This window comes from Leptopilina boulardi, unplaced genomic scaffold (genome assembly GCF_019393585.1).
Source record: "Leptopilina boulardi isolate dan_hultmark-lab unplaced genomic scaffold, ZJU_Lbou_2.1 LbouV2_51, whole genome shotgun sequence".
In the NCBI taxonomy this organism is placed as follows: Eukaryota; Metazoa; Arthropoda; class Insecta; order Hymenoptera; family Figitidae; genus Leptopilina; species Leptopilina boulardi.
Genome location: NW_026137996.1, coordinates 2,818,366 through 2,844,060, shown reverse-complemented (window position 1 = coordinate 2,844,060; position 25,695 = coordinate 2,818,366). Strand labels below are relative to the sequence as shown.

Genomic DNA, 25,695 nt, shown 5'->3' with positions numbered 1-25,695 from the left:
ATCTCTGGGGAGTAATATAATGGAGTTTAAAAAAAAAAATTTTTTTCTCGAAAAAATTACAATACGCGTGAAATTTAGTGACGTAAAACGAACTCATAACTCAATTTTCCGTTTGGTTCCGGTAGCCTTATTCCCCCGGAAAGACCCCGCAGGGTGCTTTCTGAGTATGCTCCGGAAAACCATGGATGTAAGCCACGCTAATGAGGGCAGCTTTAGGAATTAGGTCCATCAGGTAAACAAACTATGAATTCTCAAGGACACGAGAACTATTTTCTTGTTTCTAGTCGCAGTCATGGGTTATTTTTTTTTCTTCTTCTTTTTTTTTTATCAAAGGCTTAACCGAAAACAATTAACCTAAAATTTGGACATTAACTCAGAAAATTCTAGTTGCATTTCATTCTATTTTAAATTTTTTATCATGATGAAAAATAAAGATTGTTGAGAAAAAAAAGAAAATTTTAAATAAAAAAAGAAGAAGTAACGTTTTTATCTGCTTTTTATTTCCCGTATATATATCTTCACGACAAGCGAACGTCAAAAATTGAATATATAAAAAATAAGGATCATGTCCGTTGCTATCTTAAGTTTTAAACCATTGAAATGCACGCGTATCTTGAGACTTGGCGCCAGCTTTTATGATCTTATGGCTTTTCAACCTCTCAGGTAGCCAAGGCTAATAAGAGAAATATTTTTTTTAGTTTCCTTTAAGACATTCTCAATTTCATAAATATGATCTATTCTTTAAGTGTATCTAAAATAGTCATCGAGGTCTTTAGCTATACTCAGTTATTTGATTCAGATTTAGAGTATATATGGTATATAGTCAATATTTATAATTCTATTAAAAATTAATCGATCAATTATAGTTTGAAAATCAGTCTTTTAAAAGACTGATAGAATGTAGACAATTGAATTCCATAGGAATTTCTGATAATTGAGGATTTCTATTTTAGATTAATTGAAGAAGTTTAATTAATTGAATACTCAAGTCGCATGCTTCTCATGACAATAAAAGCGATATGGTTCTATATAGGTGCAATTTTCTTACTTTCCCTAAGAATCAAAGTTCTTGGAGAATTCTTATATATATTATTGGTAAAGAAAGTTTATCACTTAGAAAACGGGATTGCCATCAGCGAGGCAAATAATAGATACATGTATACATTTCACATACCATTTGTAAAACTTACGATTCCGTCCTGGAAATTTAGTGTCGCATATTCCTCTGTAAAAAATTTCTATTTTATATGGAAAATTCTAAAACAATTACTGAATTTGAAAATTATGTTGGCATAGATGTTTATATATACATTTATAGATTTTTATATTTGTTTAGAGAAAAATTTGATGCATGAAGAGTACAATGCATTTATATATATATATATAGTTATTGAATTTATATAGTATATATATTGTACATTTTGTATGCTACACATATATAGAATATATCATCGCACTCTGCACTTGGGTACGCCTGGTCTGGTCGTTATCGCAGCACCATCTACCCTGGCTAAAAGCTTCTCCCCATCATGCCCCTCTCTATTCACTCTTTGTACCGCCTGCTTTGCCCTTCTCTCTGTCCTGGTTGACGTGCTGGATCCTTATGTGTCCCAATTTTTTTTTTTTTTACAACTGGCCCGCCCGAACATTCGAACTGGTTAACATCTTGTAACCCATGTCCTCCTCCTTCCCTTTTGCTGATTCGCTTCTTTTTCTTCTTTATCACTCTCGACCTTACCTTCGATGCCTCCTTTATCTCAAGTTCACTTTTGAAAACCTGATGCCTTCTATCGCTATTTACTTTATGTTTATTCAACACACTAAATAGCTGAAAATCATTTATTGGCATTTTGTTGTATTTGGCTAAATATTTAAAAGATATATATCTTATTTACAGGTTTACATTAAATTTACCAAATAGTAAATAAAGATTTCAAATTTTAACAAAAGATTTGTAAGTTTTACAAATTTGTCCATAGTTAAATCAATCTATTATTTACGATTTGTTTTAACAAAGATAGTTAAATTTACTACAATATATTTACGGATTTCTTTCGTATGTACATATGAAAAAAAAATTTATCTGATTCAAATAATCGGTTACTTCGTTACTTGACTTTTATCAAATATTTATTATTGAATCAAATAAAGTTTAAACCAATTTCTCTAATATTGAAACAAATAAAATTTAATTGACTTAGATAAAAATTATTTGGTTCAAGAAAATATTTATTTGATAATATTCAAGTAATTATATATTTGAATTAAATAATTTTTTTTCAGTGTATATGTGCACTAAATTTTTTTTTCTGTATATATATATATTTAAATAATAATTGTCTCATTAACGAATTAAATTTATTTAGTATGAAGAAGTTTTGTGACATATAGGTGCGTTTTTGTATGATCCTTTAAATCTTGATTCCTCTGCTTGTTATTCAAACATTATCTTCAGGCGCGCGAGAGTCGCGAATTCAGGCGAGTCTGGGAACACCAGATCAATAGGCTCTGTCCGCGCAAGTCTGTGGATCTCACTTTTATGAAGGCGTAAACGTAAATACATATATATGTATTATATAGAAAAAAAAGCATTATAGATTTGTTTTATATATATTTCGAATTTTTATTTAAATATTGAAAATTAATCTTACTCCTCATCTTATTTGCATTTCCGTAAAAATTTCTAGAGAAAATTGTAGAGCAAACTTGAGTAAATTGAGCAAATTTGACCGTTTATTTGAAACAAATGAAATTTATTTGAAGTATAAATAAAAATATATTTGTCTCAGAGCCAAATAACTGTTTATTTGTTTTAAGTAAAAAAAATTTATTTAGCAAAAATAAAATTTTAATTTAACTTGTAACAAATTTATTTACATATTTAAAAATTTTTAAATTTAAAATATTTGCAAAAGAAGTATATGTGGAATGTTGATCTGGAATTTATAGAATTTCTCGAAGGAATTGCGCCTTATTCTCTAGAATGCAGTGTTGAATATATCTGTATATATATCTTTGTTATATACTTATATCGAATTCATCTCCCGAAGTTGTCAGTTAGAATCAATTTAAAATTATCCTTGTCATTAACATTAAATATATTTTTTTAACTCTTTATATTTATCTTCTATTTGGTTTAATTAAATATTTATTGTAATGCTTTTCTCACAAATAACCGTTGTATTGGTCCATTCATTAAGGTTTTTTTTTTAGAATGACTTATTCTTAAAGTGCCATTTTCATAAATTAAAATAATTCAGGATTTTCAGAAAGTAGCAGTTTATATTTTAATGAATGTGTTTATACTAATGCACAAATAATGAGAGAGAGAGAGTTATTAATTTCATTTTTTACATATATGTATATATATATATATATGCCGTTGTATATAAAGAGTTCATTAATATTATTAAGGTACCATTCAGTACTTTTATCAAAAGTATATAAAACTTTATTCTTTCGAGATTCATACAATTCAGAATGACTTTCCATTTATTTGGCAAATTGTGAGTGACATTCTTTGATTTATTTATTCAAGACATGTCATGTTAAGAGATCTTTAATGGCGTTCAAATTACTTAGTTGCAATATTATATATATATAAAATATTGGATAAAGTGACATTTATACATTTATATTTAACTCAAAAATAATACACAATTTAATTGCGGTAAATTTGTTATATATGTGGAAAAAAAAAAATTTATTTTTTTAATAAAAGAATATTACTTTGCGCTCTTATAGACGTATACATATACTTGAATTAAAATATTTTCTATAATAAATTTTGAATAATAAGAAATTAATAGACAATCGGAGATTAATAGATTAAAATGATTATTATTGTTCAACGAGTGAGAATTTAATTTTTTGGTTCTTTTTTTGTGACTGACAATATATATATATAGGAGTAGCGTTTATAAGAGCTGACGAAGCTCCATAAAGGCGGGTCATTGTTTTATCTTATTCTTTTTTGTGCGTTGTAGCAACTTGCTAAGTGGTCCTTCTTTTCATAATTATAGGTCGGCATTGAAGGGCCAATTCACTATCAATCCGTTATACCGTTACTGAATCACCGCAATTGCTTTATAAAAAATTCGTGTGTCTCTGATTTTTTGAGTTTTTAATTTTATAAAAATGTATATATTTTAAAAATACAGATTGCCTCAGATTATTTTTTCTTATATTCATCACACGCGACTAAAGTGAAATTTTGACGAATCATCATCACTGGAATAAATAAATATTTATTAATATTTTAAAATTAATAAATATACAAATAATATATAATGTTTGGATTTTTATGAAGTCATGAAAAAGTATAAAACTGATGATGACACAAAATGACCCATCATATACATTATATTTAGTATAAAAAAAGAGATACAGTTGGATGCGTCGAATAATTTTAATAAATGCGTATAGAGCGATTACGTATATACGCGTGCAGGAGAAGTCAATGCGTGGATCGCGTGCACGTCTGACTAACTGACCGCAAAAGGCTGACAGGGGGTTGAACACACGGTTAAGGGCTGATTAGGTCGAGGCAAAGTTAAAGCAAAATAGTTGGGTGCGATAACACTATATATATATATATTAAAGACCTGACTTTTTATATAAGTAAAATCAATAGAATAGATGATGATGCCATAATTCCATCGTCACGCCACGTCAGTTCATTTATTCAAATTACTCTTCACTAATTTCCTATGTCCGAACTCTGGGAATTTACAATATAATACAAAAAGTGTCTGTGTATTTATTAATTTTTTTTTTTTTTTTATAAAATTAATAGTAAAATTAATATTTTTGTAAGGTCAATACTATTGGAAAGTAATTAAAAATACCAGATTGGCAAATTTTGAAGATTAAAATTATATTCGAAAGGATTAGACAATATGCGTGCGAGTATAATGAATTTCTATTAAAATGTTGTATCATCCTCCGTTTACGTGCAATAATTAAGAATAACCACACCTCAAGTATAGAAATAGCGTGTTCTTATGGCAGTAAAGTTAAAAGATACACACGTGATCGACTCTCTGCAGCTGCCCCTTTATATATACCATATGGCATGCGCCTCTAACACCCTCTCTCATCCTCTCCCTCTCTTCATAGTTTACGACTATACTCTTTTTTGAAACACCACCCCCGCGGAAATGAATCTGATAAGAGATTGTGCCGATGATAAGTGCAGTATAAGGTATATATATATATCGTTTGTTCAATAGAAACGCATGCCTCCAACAAATCTGCACGCCATTGTTCATATATATTCCCCCCTCTTGTATTTGAAGAACTGTCTAATTTCACGGCTGGTGATATATCTACTTTTAGACTCTCGTTGTATGCTCATTTTCGACATAATTGTCTTGCTAAGTATTGTATATGTGTGTGTTAGTATACTGTTTTGCTTATCAATTATTTTTATTGTTGTCATCACCAGGTGATAGTTTTTTTTCCCCCCTCAAAAAAAGAGCAATTCTTTTTGTAGAAATTATAATTAAATATTTTGATATTTCAATTATGGATTAGTTAATCTGGGTTTTATTAAGGAAATAATTTACGATTTAAAAACGTAAAGAAAATTACGATTCATTAAAATTTCCCTTTAAATTATTTTAATTAATTTGAATTAAAATAGGAAAAGTAGTTATCTGTGAGAAAGGTAGCGTGCGCCAACTATGAGCCATTAGTTGAAGTTTAATATAACCTAAAAAAACACCCTAAATTTCAAGTAAATGACTAGTTTTTGTTTCATTGTATTATACTTTAAAATCTCTTTTAAATTATTGAAAATTCGTTCACTAATTAAAATTAGTAGAAATTTTCACTAATTTAAATTAAATTTTTAGAATTTTTATTTATAAATATAAATCTGAAATGTGTCACTCGGTCAATATATCAAAACGCATTTGAGAAAATAAATCAAACTGCGCAAAAATCGCTACAAAGTATATATATATAAAGGTTGCGGTAAAAGCTTTCTGAAGATTTAGGGTATCTTTGTTCTTGTGACCAGCATATGCTTTTATTCGCTTCATAGAATCAACTGAAATAAATATTATCCAGAACAATGGAAAGCATTCAATGAACATTATCCTCGTATCGAAAAGTCCGTGGTTTTGGAAACGTTTCGCGCTATTGGTATATATATATATAGAGTATATAGCTAGAATCTCACCGGAAGTGAACACAATTCGACTACTTCCGTACACGCGACCTGTTTGCAATTAATTCATTACTATTACCGGATGATGTGGGTGTTCGAACTTTTCCATTCCTTTCGTGAATGATGGTTTTCATTGAGGGCTTCAAATATATATATATATAATTTTTATCAATCGAAAAACGCTATAAATTTAAAAATATAAATAAATTTTTTTAATTATTATTATTTTAATTACAGAAACAAGGATCAATCAAGGATGGATTTTGATGAAGAAAGAATAATCGGAAAGGAGAACTATTCATGGAAAATCAAGGAGGATCAATAACAACAATCGGTAAGTACTTTAAACAATGTTTTATTTGACAGAATACCATTTTTTCAATGGTAATAACATTTCTATATAGATATTGTCAGATATATTTAAAAATATTTATATTATATTTATATAATTCATACATAAGTATAGAGAGTGCGATAAAAAAAAAATATTTTTGTAAGTGGAAGCGGAAAGTTAGATCCCTCAAATTAATTGTTCGTGTACGTCAAAAAGTTGACGCCAACTTCGTATATTGGGTTGGAGAGGGGGTATAAAGGGAATATATTCCGGGCGGGATAATCGCGTGGTGACTTTTGAGGGCATCGTCCATAGAAGCGTCACATTGGTCACGACACGTGACTTCACGTTCGAATTCATTGCCATCGCCACGCGACTTCCAATCAGCCGATATTGTACTACGAAACTGTTATATGTGCACACTTTGCTGTCCCAAAAGAATAATGAAACCCCCACGTCCGGTAGCTAGAAGCTAAAAATTTTACACTTAGCAATGATAGTCTCAGGTAAAGCAAAAAAATTAATCAGTAACTAAATTTTTGAAATGAATTAGTTGAATACAAAAGAAGTATTGAACAATTTTATTGTTTAAATTGATCAAATTTTCCGAAATCTCTGTCTATAACCTATATATAGATCAGAACGAATTCATCTGACGATTAGGAAATTCAATAAATCGTGAATTTTTTCTTTGTTCAAGTTAAAATGTGTTTTGCTTGTTTTCATTAGCAATTTGAATTCACACATTTTCTGAGTGTATATATATGTGAAGAGAAAGTTTTGTAGCGCGACACGTGACGTCACGGTAACGTCAATTATTAGGCGTCGCGTGCCTGGACGTCGCCACGCGTCATTTGTCAGTGTACCCGCGAGTATATCTTATATACATCCCACACTTTGCCATTCGTATAATGTATATGTGCCATATAGTGTATGAGTTTACACATATATATGCACATGCACGCTTTGTATTGTAACGTTCCATCGTGCGCGCATTTCCCTCCTTTTCCTCCGCCCTCACAAATGGAAAAGCAGTTCCGAATTACTCCCAAAGCAAACGCAACATAACCTTCTTCTTCTTTGTCGAGATGCGAACAATTTCAAGTACATAAGACTTATACTCACACTGATTTATTACTGTTGCTCTTCTTTTCATGTATAAAAGAGTAACTTTTCGTTTCTTACGTTTTGTAATATATAAATTAAAACATAAATTCAATTTTTACTGTATGGAAAAAATTTGAAAATTTTCTAAAATTCTGATAACGACCTTTTAAAAATTTCACGTACAAAACACAATTTTTTCCTAATTAGAAAATATGTAAAATAAGGACGTTGAATAATTTTTAAATTTCATTTAATTGACAGATAATTAATATAATTGATATATCTAAACGAGTATATGAAATTTGCATGCAGACGAATATTCATATGTAATAGAAATTTTATCCGCACTGATTTGAGCGAATATTTAATAGAATTTTTAATTATCTAAATTGACATCATTTAAGAGAATATTTTCATTTTTTTTTCAATTCCATTTGTCTAAAATTTTAATAAACCATAATTGTTGTGTCAAATATTAATGCTACATGTCAAAATATTCCACTTAACAAAATTATCATTTTCATAAGTAACTTAATGAAACTTTTAATTAGACTAATTAAATATGCGTGTAAAGAAAACCTTTTGACATAGGCTAAATATTTTTTTTCACTTTTTCGTTGAAAATCTCATTCTAGTTTTATTCTAAAATATATAAGGCAAACATATATACTTTCCGAACAATAAATAATACTTGTAAAATAATAATTTTATTATAAAAAACAAATTTTTGATATATGATATAAATTCTATTAAATGCCAGCTAATCAAAGTTATCAATTCACTTAATTTTTTTTCATCTCCCCTTATTGTACTACTATGAATAAGTTGGTCATTTATCTAAAAACAGAATCGAAATGTAAGTTGACAAAACATCCGTGCTCATTTATTGAGCTCATGTGGTGTATATATACGACGCGTGTCCTGCGTGTGCTTTGAATGTACGTATTATATATCCGGCATGCGTGTGGTTGGTGAATAATTAGTTGATTGTCCTGTTCGCGGCCGGAACCGGATCATCAATATTTTTATTGCTAAGCGACTCCATTGAGTGATATCATCCACCCTTGTGGTTTTTTTTGAGTTTTGCTAAGGGATCATTATATCCATTCTTTAAGTGATATTTCCTTTAGAAAATGTGTGTAGAGAAAAAAAACTAAAAAAGAGAAATAGTGATTAATGAATTATGCAATTGTTTCTGTCTTCTGAAACTAACGATCATATATATCTGCAAAATACGTACATTTGTAGTTCGAGACTCACGAATTAAGACTTTGGCAGTATTTTCAAACGATTATCTCGAAGTTTTAAAAAATCCCAAAATTTATTTTGACTTAGCACAGCATCCGCTGGCCCAATCAAAAAGTGCGACAAACATTTTTTGTCCGCTGCTTTTTGCTAAAGACAGTTATGGCATTCCTGAGCGATTATCTCAAAAATTTAATTTTTCAAAATTTTTTCCGAAATTGATTTGAGTGTAGCTCAGCATCCGCTGGACCAATCAAAAAGTGCCCCATACATTTTTTGTTCAAAACTTTTTCCCTATTTTATTGGCGGTATTCCCGACCTATAATCTCGCAAATTAAATTTTTTGTAATATTTTACAAATTTGTTTTTTACTGTAGCTCAGCATCCGCTGGACCAATCAAAAAGTGCCCCATACATGTTTTGTTCAGAACTTTCTTCTAACTACTTTGGTGGTATTCCCGAACGATTATCTCGCAAATTTAATTTTTTGTAATTTTTTCCAAATTTGTTTTTTACTGTAGCTCAGCATCCGCTGGACCAATCAAAAAGTGCCCCATACATTTTTTGTTCAGAACTTTCTTCTAACTACTTTGGCGTTATTCCCGAACGATTATCTCGCAAATTTAATTTATGTAATTTTTTACAAATTTGTTTTTTACTGTAGCTCAGCATCCGCTGGACCAATCAAAAAGTGCCCCATACATTTTTTGTTCGCTACTTTTTGCTAAAGACAGTTATGGCATTCCTGAGCGATTATCTCAAAAATTTAATTTTTCAAAATTTTTTCCGAAATTGATTTGAGTGTAGCTCAGCATCCGCTGGTCCAATCAAAAAGTGCCCCATACATTTTTTGTTCAAAACTTTTTCCCTATTTTATTGGCGGTATTCCCGACCTATAATCTCGCAAATTTAATTTTTTGTAATATTTTACAAATTTGTTTTTTACTGTAGCTCAGCATCCGCTGGACCAATCAAAAAGTGCCCCATACATTTTTTGTTCGCTACTTTTTGCTAAAGACAGTTATGGCATTCCTGAGCGATTATCTCAAAAATTTAATTTTTCAAAATTTTTTCCGAAATTGATTTGAGTGTAGCTCAGCATCCGCTGGACCAATCAAAAAGTGCCCCATACATTTTTTGTTCGCTACTTTTTGCTAAAGACAGTTATGGCATTCCTGAGCGATTATCTCAAAAATTTAATTTTTCAAAATTTTTTCCGAAATTGATTTGAGTGTAGCTCAGCATCCGCTGGACCAATCAAAAAGTGCCCCATACATTTTTTGTTCGCTACTTTTTGCTAAAGACAGTTATGGCATTCCTGAGCGATTATCTCAAAAATTTAATTTTTCAAAATTTTTTCCGAAATTGATTTGAGTGTAGCTCAGCATCCGCTGGACCAATCAAAAAGTGCCCCATACATTTTTTGTTCAAAACTTTTTCCCTATTTTATTGGCGGTATTCCCGACCGATAATCTCACAAATTTAATTTTTTGTAATATTTTACAAATTTGTTTTTTACTGTAGCTCAGCATCCGCTGGACCAATCAAAAAGTGCCCCATACATGTTTTGTTCAGAACTTTCTTCTAACTACTTTGGTGGTATTCCCGACCGATAATCTCGCAAATTTAATTTTTTGTAATTTTTTCCAAATTTGTTTTTTACTGTAGCTCAGCATCCGCTGGACCAATCAAAAAGTGCCCCATACATTTTTTGTTCGCTACTTTTTGCTAAAGACAGTTATGGCATTCCTGAGCGATTATCTCAAAAATTTAATTTTTCAAAATTTTTTCCGAAATTGATTTGAGTGTAGCTCAGCATCCGCTGGACCAATCAAAAAGTGCCCCATACATTTTTTGTTCAAAACTTTTTCCCTATTTTATTGGCGGTATTCCCGACCGATAATCTCGCAAATTTAATTTTTTGTAATATTTTACAAATTTGTTTTTTACTGTAGCTCAGCATCCGCTGGACCAATCAAAAAGTGCCCCATACATGTTTAGTTCAGAACTTTCTTCTAACTACTTTGGCGGTATTCCCGAACGATTATCTCGCGAAGTTAATTTTTTGAAATTTTTTCTTAACTTTCTTTGAATGCTTTCGCTGGATCAATCAAAAAGTTCGCCATAAAATTTTTTGTAGACAACTTTCGGGTTCATTCATTTTTTATGGCTTCAAAAATATTCCATTGTCATATTTTTTTCATTATACTAAAATATTTGGAGAAACAGAAACTACTTTATGTTGAAAAATTGAGTTATAGTTAAATGTTGATGTATTAGAAAGTGCATATAATTTACTTACATTGCTCATGCATATTGAGATGGTTTAAATAAAGTTATCTGTAACTTATCAATGTCATATGTGAACCATGTTATATATATATATGTTAGACACCTTCTCTCACGAAAGTTTATATATACAAAGTATAAGTTGTACATAATAGAGGGATGCACTTAGCGTTTCGCCACGGGAAACCATCAGACCATAGCGAATCTCTTAACAAACATGCGGTAATCTTTTATGTGGATACATATATACAGCATCATCTGGCATCATTAAACTAGGAAAAGAATAGAGTATATATACCAAACAGTTGAATCATCTATATATGAGTGGGAGCTATATCTCTGACCTAGTGGAGAAAAAATGTTAAAAATGTAACATGTTTCTTTATACCTGGAGATTTTTATAGTATTTTTAGATGTTTTAGACCATAAATGTAGTCTCATCATATGTGTTGTGAAATGAATCATATTTTTCTTCATATCAATGTGTTTCAATGTTTGTCAATTTTACCGCGAAATGTAATGAATGATGTTGGCGGTTTCAATTTCAAGAGAGGGTGTTTTCTGTGGGAAAGCTAGACCAAAATTATTATTGCCGATGTAATGTAGGATGGAGTGTGTATAAAAATAGGGTGCAATAATAATGCGACATTATGCTGTAACGTAGATCATATTCCACATAAGAGCCAATACACGCTCCAGAGGGTGTTTTACCATAAAACTAAATAGGTCATCGCGGTATTCTTCAAAAGAAAACTTTCTGTTATAAAACCACATTTTTGTAAAACAATTTTGAAATTCATTTTTAAAAGTGAATATTTAAAGGAATAAGTTTGAAATTGTGAATGGCTGAAAATTTCTTTGTTTCGCAAGAATGCTTCACATATATTGTGTATGTGTGTGTGTTCTTTGTAATCATCAGTTAGGAATGAGTCTATCATGTTGATCATCAGACGACCTTGCGCATCCAACATTCTTTACTGGGACACGTCGGTTGCTCAATAAGGTATATAGAGAAAGAGAGAGAGAAAGAAAGAAAGAGAGATGAGGCAGCAGTAGACTGAGATCTTATTTTCACTAAATCCTCGAATTAGCAGTTGCTGTCGTCCGCGATGCAAGATAAGAAAGATGTAGATGGTAGATAAATCAAGAACTGGAGGGTCTAAGAAGCGAGAGATGTGTCGGAAAAGAATGAATAAGGTAGAAAAGGAGAGTGCCCGGGTCAGTGACGTGGCAGATACCAATTCACGATACGACACATCACTCTATATACTCTACTATTTTTGGATTTGGATTTTCCACTAAACACCCGTCTTCGCCGTCAGATGCACGTCACGTGTCGAACTGACATATATAAGTTTGAGAATATTATTCAGCATTTGGAATATATCAATGATTTGCTTAAATTATAGACCCGAAAATTATCAATTCTCTTTTTTATTTCAAAAGAAAAGTGGTATATGCTAGAATTTCTTTGTTGCAGAACAAATTTTGTTGAAGATTTTGTGTTTATTTTGCAGATAATTTTTACCACGAATTCGAGGGGTATTTTTTTATATATTAATTCTGATTCTTGAAAATAATTTAGTTTTCAACTCTTAAATATTCTCATGCACTTCTACTTTATTATATATACTTTAAAGTACTTGAAGTGAAAAGAGCAGAGGCATTATTGTTTTGAAGTCAATTTTGATGCAATTATGTCATCAACACCATCTGTTATGCGAATTTGTTCTTTGACATTAATTAAAGTACGTATATATATATTTTAGGTTTTAATTTTATTATTTTGGGAAAATATTTTTTGAGCAAGTCTGTCATGTCTGCATCGATTATCATCGTAATGAATTGCATTAGGTGCGGCCACCAAACAAAGTCTTGCCGAGTTCATAGGTCCAGAACGGGCCACGATGGGGATATGGTAGTAGCAGGGCGCGATAATGAATTCAATTTGGGCGTCTCTCAAAAGCGCAACAACGCTGCCCGAAAATTTACTCTAACATGCATATATATAGAGAGGCGAAGCAGCGTCAATAAATTTGGAGTTCAGTCCCCTTTCATTATCATTATTATTCTTGGGCCTACATACGTAATGTAATAATCGGCGTGTATATCAGCCATATGGCTCGATGCGCTCTTCGATATATATGTATATGTAAATATACATACAGATATACATACAATACATGTGAATACTGTATATATGGAAGTCGAAGGGGTGGATCATCTCGACCAGAGGACCCCATGATTCTGATTAAATCAGCATTAGGTGCAGGAGAAAAGTGTCCCCCTACTTTTTTCGGCCGACAATGACACCAAATGTCCAAGTTGGCTTTGGACCCCATATATGTGCGCATTGAAGGCATTGGGTGCATTGTGACGGATGCTTTAATCATGATCCTCGAGCCCACTATGTATGAGAGATGCTTACAAGTGGGGTACAGGTGCCTTGTACCATTCGCCCTCTTTTTGAACATGTTGCACTTTGCGTTCAATTGGCCACCTACAGAATTATTCCACGATTTAAGAACACTCGAGCGTATATAAAATCGAGGCGCAGTCTTTTTGTAAATTTGTTGAAAAAATGGTGTCTTTTTTTTGCAACAAGTTCTCGAATTGTGATTTTTTGCGATATGAAAAGTAATTTTTACTAATTCTTAGTATTGGAAATATGTCGTAACCTTTTAGCTATAAAAAGATCGTCATCTGTATAAAATTTCTTAATGTTAAGACACTCTCCTTTTGAAAGAACCCCTTGGTCTGTGGGGGTTGTTTCTTACAGAATTCACCCCTGATGTTTCTCATCATCATCATCTACTTCTTGTATGTTTCACAAAATCCCATGAGTAGATTTTTTTTTTTTTAGAGGTGTTATATGTATACGAGGCTATATGTGAGAAGTCGATACACGTTTCGAATGTGCGTGTGTATACGGAAACGCAACGTTCTGCCCCCGCGCGCTAAAAGCATATCTATGTCGCGCATTGAACACAGGGAGGAATGGGGTCGACGCAATTGTTGCGGTGGTTTGAGACGACAGGGAAAGAGAGAGAGAGGAAATAGAAAAAGAGTCGAAATCACTACTGATGAAAGGAGTTGGGAATATTTTTTCAAGTCTTTATTTTTTTTTCCTTTTGTTATTTTTTTTATATATATATACAATATGTCAATGTATATGACGCAATTGTATATATGAAAAATATAGATAGTTTTCTCTATATATAGTTTTTGTTATCATATATAGTTGATGTTTATATTTTTGCTTCATCAGAAATTTATTCCACTATATCTGTATTTTTATTCTCGAGGATGAATTCTAAAAGGAATTTATAATAATATATTTTGTGATTTTCATCAGAATTGCACAAGATATCTTTTTCTATTAATTTATTTATAAAATAATTCATATTATGAAGAGCATCTTTGAAAATATACAGTTCGCAGGAGTTAACTCGCTTGATCCCAAAGGGAACCTTTAGAAGGGGTTGACATACAAATAGAGGCGGCCAGTGTTGTAATTAACCGCAATCGTTGAAGGTAAATAGTAAATACACATACACAATTTTGTCTCCCAAGGGAAGCTGATCGTATACATATATATATATCTCTCGCTAAGGATATGCTTTTATGATCAATATTTATGAGAGTCTCGATTCAGTCTCCATACGAAAATTCAATTGAAACTGATCTTGTCTTAATGTCAATATTTGCAAAACATTAATTTTTTTTATTTCTATTTCTTTTTTCGAAATTTTGCATTGTTTATTTCTATTTGGAATTCTTTTTGTCGTACAATAGAAGATCTATTTTGTTTCCTATTTTTTTTTTTTTATTTAGATTTACTGTTATTCATTATTTGTGTAAATGCGCAATATAATGAATTATGATAAAACTTTTTTCTGATTAATGGTAATCAAGTGGAAATTGAAACCTTGATTAAAATATTGATTTATTATTACGGAATTATATATGTAAAATGTTAAATATTCATTATATTTTCTATAATTTTTACGTGTGGATTTTATGAACTGATATACTCAGAGACAGATATATTTATAGACAGAAGGACAGACTTTTGGTAAGGGCGGGCAATGTGGACATAGTCAAGGTCCACTGATCAACTGATTGATTGTATCTCAGGGGTTACTGTTTAGGGGTATCATCATGATGTCTAGAGAGCGTATATATATTTGATGAAACAACAAAAGTCATTTTTATTCAATTTTTTTAATCTATAATAAATTTGATCAAGTTTTCAAGATATTTGGAAAAAATTAATTTCCATTCCATTAATATATATTGTATGCAATTTGAAAAGTCCTCCGCAATTCTAAAAATTGATTTTTGTTTCCTAACTTTAAAATTCATTATATGGATAGGTGTATTGCAAAGTTTTGACCATGGCGGAGTAATTGAATTGAAAGGTTCGTGAACTTGGTATGTAGCGTCACACACAAAGGACAGAAAATATACGCAATTGAATCAATTTGAAGGGAATTTCAGGTTAGTTATGTTCACAGTAAACTTGTAAAACAATAAAAGCTTCCGGTGAATCCTGACCGTTCTTTCAAACCACCAACATCGAGTTAGCCTCTGCGCGTTTCCTATATATATATATATACTTTAGGGTTGCGGAGAAAAAAGTTGGAAAGTGACTCGCGCGTAAAAAAAAAGAGTGTAAAAAGGGTCGTCGAATCGGAACCGAGGGAACTTACTAGGTTTAGTCCCCAGGAAGTATTTCTTCCGAGTCGATGGTTCAACGACGGAAATGAAGATTTCACATCTGAATTTTTTCGCATTCGTCAAGCAAAAAAAAAAAGAAAAGAAAGAAATCGAAGGGTGCGACTGTGAAGGACAATAGCAGAAAAGCACTCCTATGTGTCACCCTACGTTAATTTCTAGCCGAGTATTACCATTTCAAAATCCCCCAACGCCCCCATCAAATCATCCTTCAATAAGTTGTACCTGCTCTTATTGTCATTTTCTCATATTTTATCTCCCTTTTTGGCGTGTCTCTTGTTGTTATCTCTCTATTCACCATTATATGCGGAGAGGACTTCGAATACATATCCGTTGACCCGATTTAAACTTGAAGAGCGATTTCCTCCTTGACGTACGTCAAATCGGAAGTAAGGGCTGATTTTTAAGTCAACTTTTCCTTTATAGTTGTCTACTTCTCAGCTAATCGATATACATATATATATATATATATATTTTGACTATATTTTCGATCTCTGTCTGTTCCATTTAACATAAAAATTACGTTTTAATTCATTTTAAAATTAAGGATTTTGGTGTGAAAATTGTCTATACTTTATTTGAATCAAGAATATGGATCCTTTAAAAATTACAACTGAATATAGGGTAAGTGTATGAATTACTGCTGATGCGCCAATTACTGCGATTTTTATAAAATTAGTAAAACTTAGTAATTGAGAACATAAAACTGTTTCAAAATGACTTTAAAACTTATTCCAAATGATATTTGATATTATATCCACTAATGATGCATATTTCGACTATTATCAAATTATTTATTCAAGTTACAATTGAACCTATCACAGTAATTAGAGCATGCGTATATTTTTCTCATGCTGCTATTACTGTGGTCTATCCAGTCAACCTATAAACTCTAAATCAACACTTTTAGCGTTGCAGTAATTAGTGCACACCATTCGCGCAGTAATTCATGCAAACTTGCAGTAATACCAGCATATGCCATTTTCAAAAAAAAAGTTAATATTTTTAATAATATATTTGTTATTTCTTCAAGTTTAAAATATCGTTTCTATTTTAATAGACACTAATAGTGATTTAACAAAAAGAATTAAATCATTATTTCATTTACACCTTTATTATTTTATCATTAAAGTTGGTCTTGGGTTGTACATCACAGTAATTGGGACATTTACCCTAGTCAAAAAATATTTGATTTCATTGGAAATTAGGGCTAATAAATATTTTCTATTTTCGGGCGCCAACTCCCCTGTTTTAATCATTTTTTTTTCCATTGATCTTATTTTTCCAAATGAACCACCTATTTCAAATAATTATTATTACAAATTCATTGAAATCTGAATAAATATTATTAAAATTATTAAATTTTAATTAATAAATTAATTAAATTAATAATAAATAAATAATTAAATAAATTAAAATCGACATTAAGAAATTATTTTTAAAAATAATTTCAATGAAATTGCCTAAAAACCAATAAATTATTAAAAAGTCTTGAAACGAACATAACCTTTAAATTCAAGTCATTTTTGGCGGGAACTCCACCTCCACTTGCGGCTATATTGAAAGTCTTGAAATTTACATAACCTTAAAATTTATGTCATTTTTGGCGGGAAATACAGAGAGAGAGATGAGGAAAGGGGGAAGGACTTACTGCTTTATTAGGGTCTTAAAACAAACATAACCTCAAAATTTAGGTCATTTTTGGCGGAGGAGGGGAAATGAGAGGAGGGAGGGGGGACTTGCGGCTATATTCAGACCCTTGAAACGAACATAAGCTCAAAATTTAGGCCATTTTGGAGGAGGAGGGGAAATGAGAGGAGGGAGGGGGGGACTTGCGGCTATATTCAGAGCCTTGAAACGAACATAACCTCAAAATTTAGGAGGGGAGGTTCCCCCCTCCTAGGTCATGAATTCTTGAAATTAGTTTCGAAATTTATAAGGAAAAATTATTTAAATGTTAAATTAATTAACCTTAATTTTAGTAGAATTTATATTGAACCGAATTTTCATACCAAAAATTTTTTATATTTAACCGAATTTTTATACAACAGACTCTACAGATCCGCATCAAATTTTCACTTTGCTGGTTTTTTTACTCGCAATTGAATTAAAAAACAGAAAATTTCCACACCTTTTCTACACGGAGAAAAATGGAAAAACGAATAAAGTAACTTTTACTACTTTAAAAGTAAAATTGGACCTGTCCGAAGTTTCTGCGCATCTCTGGCAACTTTTACTCGAAAAATAGTAAAATTGACTATTTCTGTAGTAAATTTTACTGTTTCCGTAGTAATTTTTACTATTTTTGAAGTAAATTTTACTATTTTTGGAGTAAAAGTTGCCAGAGATGCGCAGAAACTTCGGACAGGTCCAATTTTACTTTTAAAGTAGTAAAAGTTACTTTTTCTTTTTTTCCGTGTATAAAATAAGATAAAAGTGAAAAGAATAGAAGAAAAAAAAGTATAGAGAAAGATGTAGACCTATAATAAAAAGTAGATGATAAAGTTTAAGGGTATATATATATATAGTATAAAGAATAAAGTTGGCAATCGTAAAGATATATAGAAGTCACATAAGGGAAGGGCGTGTTTGGTGTTTCCGATTCTATGGACGCTTGACCTATTGTCTCTGGGGTTTAATTTTTGCCCCCTGCTAGTATTTTACCCCCGTGGGTCCCTCCCACGTCATTCGAAACTGACTTTTCTAGAGTATTCAACGTCGTGCGTGACAATGCTTGGTTCTCGGTGTAGACGAGAAATTGCACAATGCGACAGCAATCATGAGCCGCGCCCCTGTCAGCGGGATTTCTTTCTTTTTTTTTTTTTTTCTTCTTGTTTTTTCCCTATTTATTTGGAACCCATGGAATACTTTTCTCAATGAGTTCAGAAGCATCTGAACTTTTCGATAAGAGGGCTTTTTTTTAACAACAGATTGGTTTTTCCTTTAATTGACTTTTTTATATTAAAAAAAAAAGAATATTTTTTTTTTTTGTCATTTTTATTACCGGAGTCTGTTTAGTTTTTTTTTTTTTATCTCCCACACATATTTATAAAAGAGACACCGCGACGTAGTGTTTATTTTCTTCAGTCCAAAGAAGATAAACAAATGGTGGGACAGGAATGGAAAAAAAAAAGTGACGGGAAGGGTGCATCGATTCCCTTTGGAGAATTGAGTGCGGGGTTTTGTCAAGTCGCACGTGTCTTATAACTTACATTTGGGCCTTAAAAAAAAAAAATTAGTTTAGAAAACAATATATGAGACAAACAAATTTGTTAAATATTTTGTTTTTTCTATAAATAAAAATTGTTTTTTGATTCTTGAAAAAAATGACTTTCTTATAAAAAAAATTTTTTTTGAAGAAAGAAAGAAGTTTGGTGCAATAAAAAATAAGATGAATGAAATGTCGTGGGAATTGAATGCATCGAGTCACATTGACTTGGATAGGGTCAAAAAATGAATATGATTCCTCCCTGCTCTTGAGGGACTCAAAATGCTCGGGTTACATATACAACACAAATTCCCTGTTCCGCATACGAAGGGAAGAAGATTCATCTGCTGCGCGACCTAGCTGTCGGAAATTCGTGATGCAGCCGACCCCATCAGTGGATCCACGAAAGTGTTTGCTCGCCTCGTCCGATGGATGCTTTGGTTACGCGGGGGTTGAACTGCAAACAATGATCAGGTTTCATCCGCGCTCTCTTCTCTCATTCCCATTATCCCATCGTTCCTCCTCCTCCTTCACTCTTATATATATACTTAAATTTAAATGTTGCCCTTAAAATAGAATCAGAATTTTTGAAACAAAAAATAACAGAGTCATCCTTTGCATTTTGAAAAGGGCTTAATTGGCTGTAATTACACAAACCTTGGGGGAATTATTGTCAATTATAATACGAAAATCTGTTGGAAAGAAAGAAAAAAAAAAATTAATTTTTTAATTTACAAAAAAATTTTAAAGTAGTGAATAATCGAACGTGGAGGAAAGAAAATAAAATCTGGATTATAAGATGAAATGAAGAGAGGTAGTGAATAATCATTAGTTATTACAGAAGGAAAGGGGGGAGGGGGATAATAAATCAAAGTGACAGTGACATTGAGGAGAATATGATTGAAATTAATAATAATTATGGAAAGGTGAGATATTAGAATAATGAGAGCGAGAGTTTAATACTCTTCCCGCATTGAAATGATTACTATATACTATGGCAACCCTTTTTCCCCGTGTGAATGGCCGAGGAACGAGAGTATGCCTGCGGGGGTGCTATATCCATTACGCTTATTACAACCCCCCGACCATCGTCACCCCGCAACTATCCATTCTCCCTCTAACCACCCACCCTTTTACGCGAATGAGCATCGATCGACACCCAACGATGAACCAAACGGTCCTGTCCGGTTAGGTCCGTTTTCAGCCTATATATATATATATATGGGCTCGTCAACGCACCAGGTAACATTTTTTTTTTCCACCATCTGCTCTTCAAAAAAAAACAATTCTTTTCTACTTTTCAAATTTTGCAATTCAAAAACTTTTGTTAATCATTGTGAAATAAAAAATAATTAAATAATTAATAAGAAATGAAAAAAAAATTTTGCATAAAAAAAAAATATTGAAAAGAAAAAAAAATTCTTTTGTTCTTACACCAGGAATGAATGTATATATATATATATATATATATTTTGAACTATCCAAATTCCAAGCATCGTTTATCTCACAGACTGAAGAGGAATCCGCACGTGTTCATTGAATGGTTTTTTATAAACTTTTAAAATGGACACTTTAAAATTTACGATTGAGCGTGTCGAGTAATGGGTTTCCCTGCAAGTGGAGTCAAAAGTCATTTGAAAAAAAAGTAGAGATAAGAGCGATGGAATAAAACAAGATGAAAAAAAAGAACGGAAAAGACGAAGACTTTGACTGAAACAGCTGTTTAAAGTGTGCCTATATAGATTTCTTATATAAATTCTTCTGGAAAAGTAGAGAGAGAGAGAGAGAGAAAGACGTATAGCGAGAGTTAGTTTTAAAAAAAAATAACACCCTGAAAAAAAATTAAATTTAGAAAAGTCCTAAATATATATATTTTGTTTTTCAATCCTTCCTTTTTAAAATTAGAAATATGTTTAATTTTGTTAATATTTAATAATATTTATTATATTTTTATTTTTTTTTATTTTCAGAAAGATGCGTAGGCGAGACAAGAGTTTTAAACGTTTCGCTATATATGTGGTCAAACGTGTCTTGAAAAATTAGCTTTTTATCAACGATTCAATCTCTCCTAATAACGGACACAGTTCCACTTCTCAACGACCATGTGCAAATAATCTAAGGTAAAATTTCATTAATTATATATATTTAAAACATTTAATTAATGGAAACTTTAGAAATTTAGCAAATAAATTGCGATTTTTGAATGAATAGTAAAAAAAAAAAATTCTAATTTATTTTTAACGCGGAGAAACTGGTGGTTATTATTATTAGGAAACAATAAAATGAATTTGATTACTTTTATTTTATTTATTTTTAAGAATATACATTAACGAAAGAAATTTCAATATATTTACATTTTTAATGAAAATTAATCTAGGTAGGATGATAATGTAAAAAAAAAACATATCATTAGACATTAATCTTTTAGAACATAGAGACAATGTTCAGGTAAAAATATATAATATTATAGTCTATATAAAAAATTATTGCAAATCAATTATTATAATAGATCCTAAAATTATCACAAAAAATTTAATTCTCTTTGAGAATTTAATATTTTACATACAACTAATTTGTAAAATGGCAACAAAATCGAATGCCAAAATTACAAAAATAAATTCGTAGGAATAATTTTAAATTATTGATAATATATATATACATAAATTATTATTATTTTGTAGATAAATAGGATTATTGTTAAAAGTTTTTACATTTGTTTCATCACTTTTAACAATAAATATATATATATAGTAGTCTTATTTGTTTATAATATAAAAATATTTTAATTTTATATTAGACGGTTTAAATATACTAATTAGCGAACTATAATAATTGATCTCTATATTAGTCTTTTTCGAAATACAAAAGATTCAACTTTTTTTTTTTGGTAACTGTTTGCAAATTGTTAATTAAATCACTAAAAATATTATTTATAAGTACAAAGAAATATTAAAGCTTGAAGTGCGAATATTTTTTTAAAAATTATTTATATCATTTGAAATGAAAATTGAAAAGATTCAATGACTCGAACGTTAAATCATTTAAAACGATATACTATACCACAGATTTTTATCTTCCTCTAAATTATTCTAATTTACAGATATTTATCAAAACCTTAATACAATCTAGAGGTATTTCAATAATATCAGTTTGATATATTCACATTATCATTTTTTTTTATATATTTTCACACAAAACCATTTTTAATATTTTGAAAATTAAATTTTTAGAAGAAATATAATAAAAATAATTAATTAAATTAGAAATTTGAATGATTTTGAAAGCATTCAAAATTTGTTAATATGCGTAAGCGATTATGATTAATCATATTTCAATTACATCTCGTGTGAAAATTAATTTTAAATTAATTTAGTTAATCAGTCTATATAAAACATAACTTGTTTTCCAAGTTATTTTATTAATTAAATTTTCGAAGAGCCGATTATTATTATTAATTTTTTGTTTAACATATAAATCCGATTAAATATATTTATATTAAAAATTATTTCATTCGTAAAAAATAAATTCGAATTGAAATATATATTAAATTTATTAATCTAGGAAAAATAATTTAAAACATATGTTTTTATTTCATTTCCAATAAAGTAATTTAATAACAATAATACAAAAAAAAGTAATTATTAATTACTGGTTTACTAATAAAAGTAAAGTAACAAAAAGTAACAATTGCACGGAAAAAATTAATTCAGATTTTATAGAACTATCACCAAGTAGCGGATACAGTATAGCTCTTTACAAAACTGAGTGTTGTAAAATATCACGAAATATTCAGGATTAACTCCAGAAATATTCAGTATAAACAACGAAATTTCTGTAGTTTATCCGAAAATATTCATCACATTTTACAAAACTCAGTTTCGTAAAGAGCTGTATCCGCTACTCCGTATTTTGTAAAATATACTGAATTATAATTTTTTCCATGTGAAAGAAAAACATTTTTTAAAAAAAACTCTTTTTTTGCAATTTTTCTTTTGTTAATAGAAATTTTCAATAAAGAAAAATTATATCTTCTATATATAATAAATAATTAATTATTAAATGAATCAATAAAGATAAACAAAATTACTTTTGCTCTTTACTTTTAAAACTGTTAATTATAAAACTAAATTTATCTCGAGGTACCGGCCCTGAGTTTGCTGAGACTTGATTAAATGAATAAATTAAATTAAATTAAATTATAATCTTGCAAGTTTAATTACTTCTATATAAATATAATGTTCAATTAAACTCGAATAAATGAAAGAAAAAAAAAAATATATATATATTAAAGAAAAATTACTTTTTATAAATCTCAAATGTAAATTTTCGAAAATTTTAATTCGTAAAAAATAATTTGTATTTATAACATTTTTTTCTTAAATGATTATTTAATACTATAATCGGTTCAAAATTCTTAACTTACCTCTGACGAAAATTAAGCAACTAATTAAATCTTTTAAAACTGGAAACGATTCGCTTGTTCTAGACTAGGGTGCCTCTTTTAGCAAGCGTACCAGAGAATTTAGTTTACCTTCCTCAGAGTTTCTGTACTCTTCAAGTAGCTGTGGAATGAAAGTATATATATATATATTTGAGATAAAATAAGAGTTTCTTTTAAGATAAATAAACTATTCGCAACAAATGGAATGGGCTGATTAATAAAGAAATAAAAAACTTTTTCAAAAAAAAAAAAAAAAAAGTCAAAATCGTCTCTCATACCTGATAAGAAAGCTCACAAGATAAAATTGACTTGGCTTCAGAATTGCAATGTGTGGCCGCTAAAAGTGTCGGAAGTGTCGACTGAGCAAGTCGTGGATCTCCATAAAATGGAAATGGTAATGTACATAATTGTTGGAGAACACTTGGACCAGCGCCAGCTGATTGCAAAATTAACTGAAATAAAAATATTTATTTTTTTTTTCATTTAGAAACAGAATTATTTGAATTCAAATAGAAAAAATAAATATAAATATATAAAAGAAATTCTATTTGTAAAATAATTTTATATTTTTACGAAAACTTTTTTTATAATATATTATTATTGACTAATTTAACATTTTTTTTTTTTTTTTTTTTTAATGTTATTAGGAAGTGTTGGCGTGGACCGTGAGAACTAAGGAATCTAATTGTATGCTTCTTATGGGGTTTTCGATGTGACAATCCCAGGTGAAACGGAAATAGTTTAAGACATGAACGAACGACAAGTGGAAGAAAACTTTAGTCCACCTGCACCAAAGTCAACAAGCAGGATGTACCCGTATGGCAGGAAATAATGTACCTGTTTCTGCAAGGAGTTCATTTGAAATTTAACTGTAAGGATTATTAATATAATGAAAAAAAAAAAACAAGTGTCTTAGAAACTGAAGGTTATAATGTTGTGGACAAGAAACATATCCTTATTAGGAAAAGAAAAAAAAAAGTTTGCGCAATTTCTTTCAACCGTGAATAATTTTTTTTTTCGCGAGTGCTCAAATTTATCTTAAATCGTTTTATTTTTCCCAGTTTTATATTGTATTTTTTATTCATTCTAATTTTTTACACATGCGGTGTCGGGAGTGGTCGAATTTTCTTAAAACCGCGTTCGTTCGATGAGAAAAGTATATTTAATTTTATCAGTATATTTTCGGGAGTGTTTCACAAATTTTTAAAATTCGCGAGTGAGTGTTTTGTGCCAATTTGGAAACCACCGTTCGAGTGCCGCTTCGGGATGGAGATCGGGCATGGGCGAAGGGTGTCCACGGTAAGATTTTTTTTATTTTATAATTATACACGGAGAAAAATGAGTTTGCTATTATATGGATAGCTAATTTTTAGCTACAGTAGCTAATATTTAGCTGTTACAGCAAACTATTTTAGCTATAGTAGCTAATTTTTAGCTGTATTAGCTAACGAAAATTGCTGTCCATATAATAACAAATAGGGTTAGCTAAAATAGCTAAATTTTAGCTAATATGGCTAACTTTTTTTCTCTGTGTAGAGAAGAAAAAAGAAGATTTTCTTTTTTTATAAATGAAAAATTTTAATTATTTTGTTTTTAATTTTTAAATAATTTTTTCTTTTTCAGACTGAAGGACAGGAAGGAGGATGCAGAGAAAGCATAGCCCCTGCATAGTTCCCCGGTCTCCCCGCATAGAAGAGGGGCCACTGGGGTACTGGTCCAGAAGAGGCGATGCTGCCATCGCTCCGTCGAGGGAATCCGCGATTGGCAAGTGAAAAAAAAAAAAAATTTTTAATACTATAGCGACACTAATATCATTAATTTCTAAAGAAATTAATTATTTCAGTAAATTAGTGTTTTTAATTCAAATTTTTAAAATACAAATATATTAATTTTAATTTTTTGGAAATTATTTTAGAACTTAATGAAATGTCAATTTGTGTTTTGCAAATTAATTTTTGATTTTAATTTTCAATTTTTTAAAATTAATTAATTCTTTTAATTTTGTGTTATCTCAAAATGGAAATTTAAAAATCACTTTTTTTATTTGTTATTAAATTTTAATATTAAAAAAGAAAATGGAATTATTATTTTTTCAAATTTTAAAATCAATATTAATTTGCATCTGAGTGGAATGTGAATCATTGAGTGTGTGTTGGTGAAAA

At 30.1% G+C, this 25,695-nt stretch overlaps 1 protein-coding gene and 1 long non-coding RNA gene across 2 annotated transcripts in view; one reads left to right on the top strand and one right to left on the bottom strand.

Annotated features, from left to right (window-relative positions):
- LOC127289780 (uncharacterized) overlaps positions 1-25,491 on the top strand; it is a 36,071-nt gene extending 10,580 nt beyond the window's left edge. The window contains exons 3-6 of the long non-coding RNA XR_007844217.1: positions 6,410-6,506; positions 21,063-21,212; positions 24,181-24,832; positions 25,157-25,491. This is a non-coding gene — a long non-coding RNA (uncharacterized LOC127289780). The remainder of the gene's footprint in view (positions 1-6,409; positions 6,507-21,062; positions 21,213-24,180; positions 24,833-25,156) is intronic.
- LOC127289757 (S phase cyclin A-associated protein in the endoplasmic reticulum) overlaps positions 22,660-25,695 on the bottom strand; it is a 29,559-nt gene continuing 26,523 nt past the window's right edge. Inside the window, exons 14-15 of the mRNA XM_051317884.1 lie at positions 23,812-23,985; positions 22,660-23,654 (exon numbers count right to left, since the gene is read on the bottom strand). Of these exons, the coding sequence (XP_051173841.1) occupies positions 23,580-23,654; positions 23,812-23,985 (249 nt within the window). The 3' untranslated portion in view covers positions 22,660-23,579. The remainder of the gene's footprint in view (positions 23,655-23,811; positions 23,986-25,695) is intronic.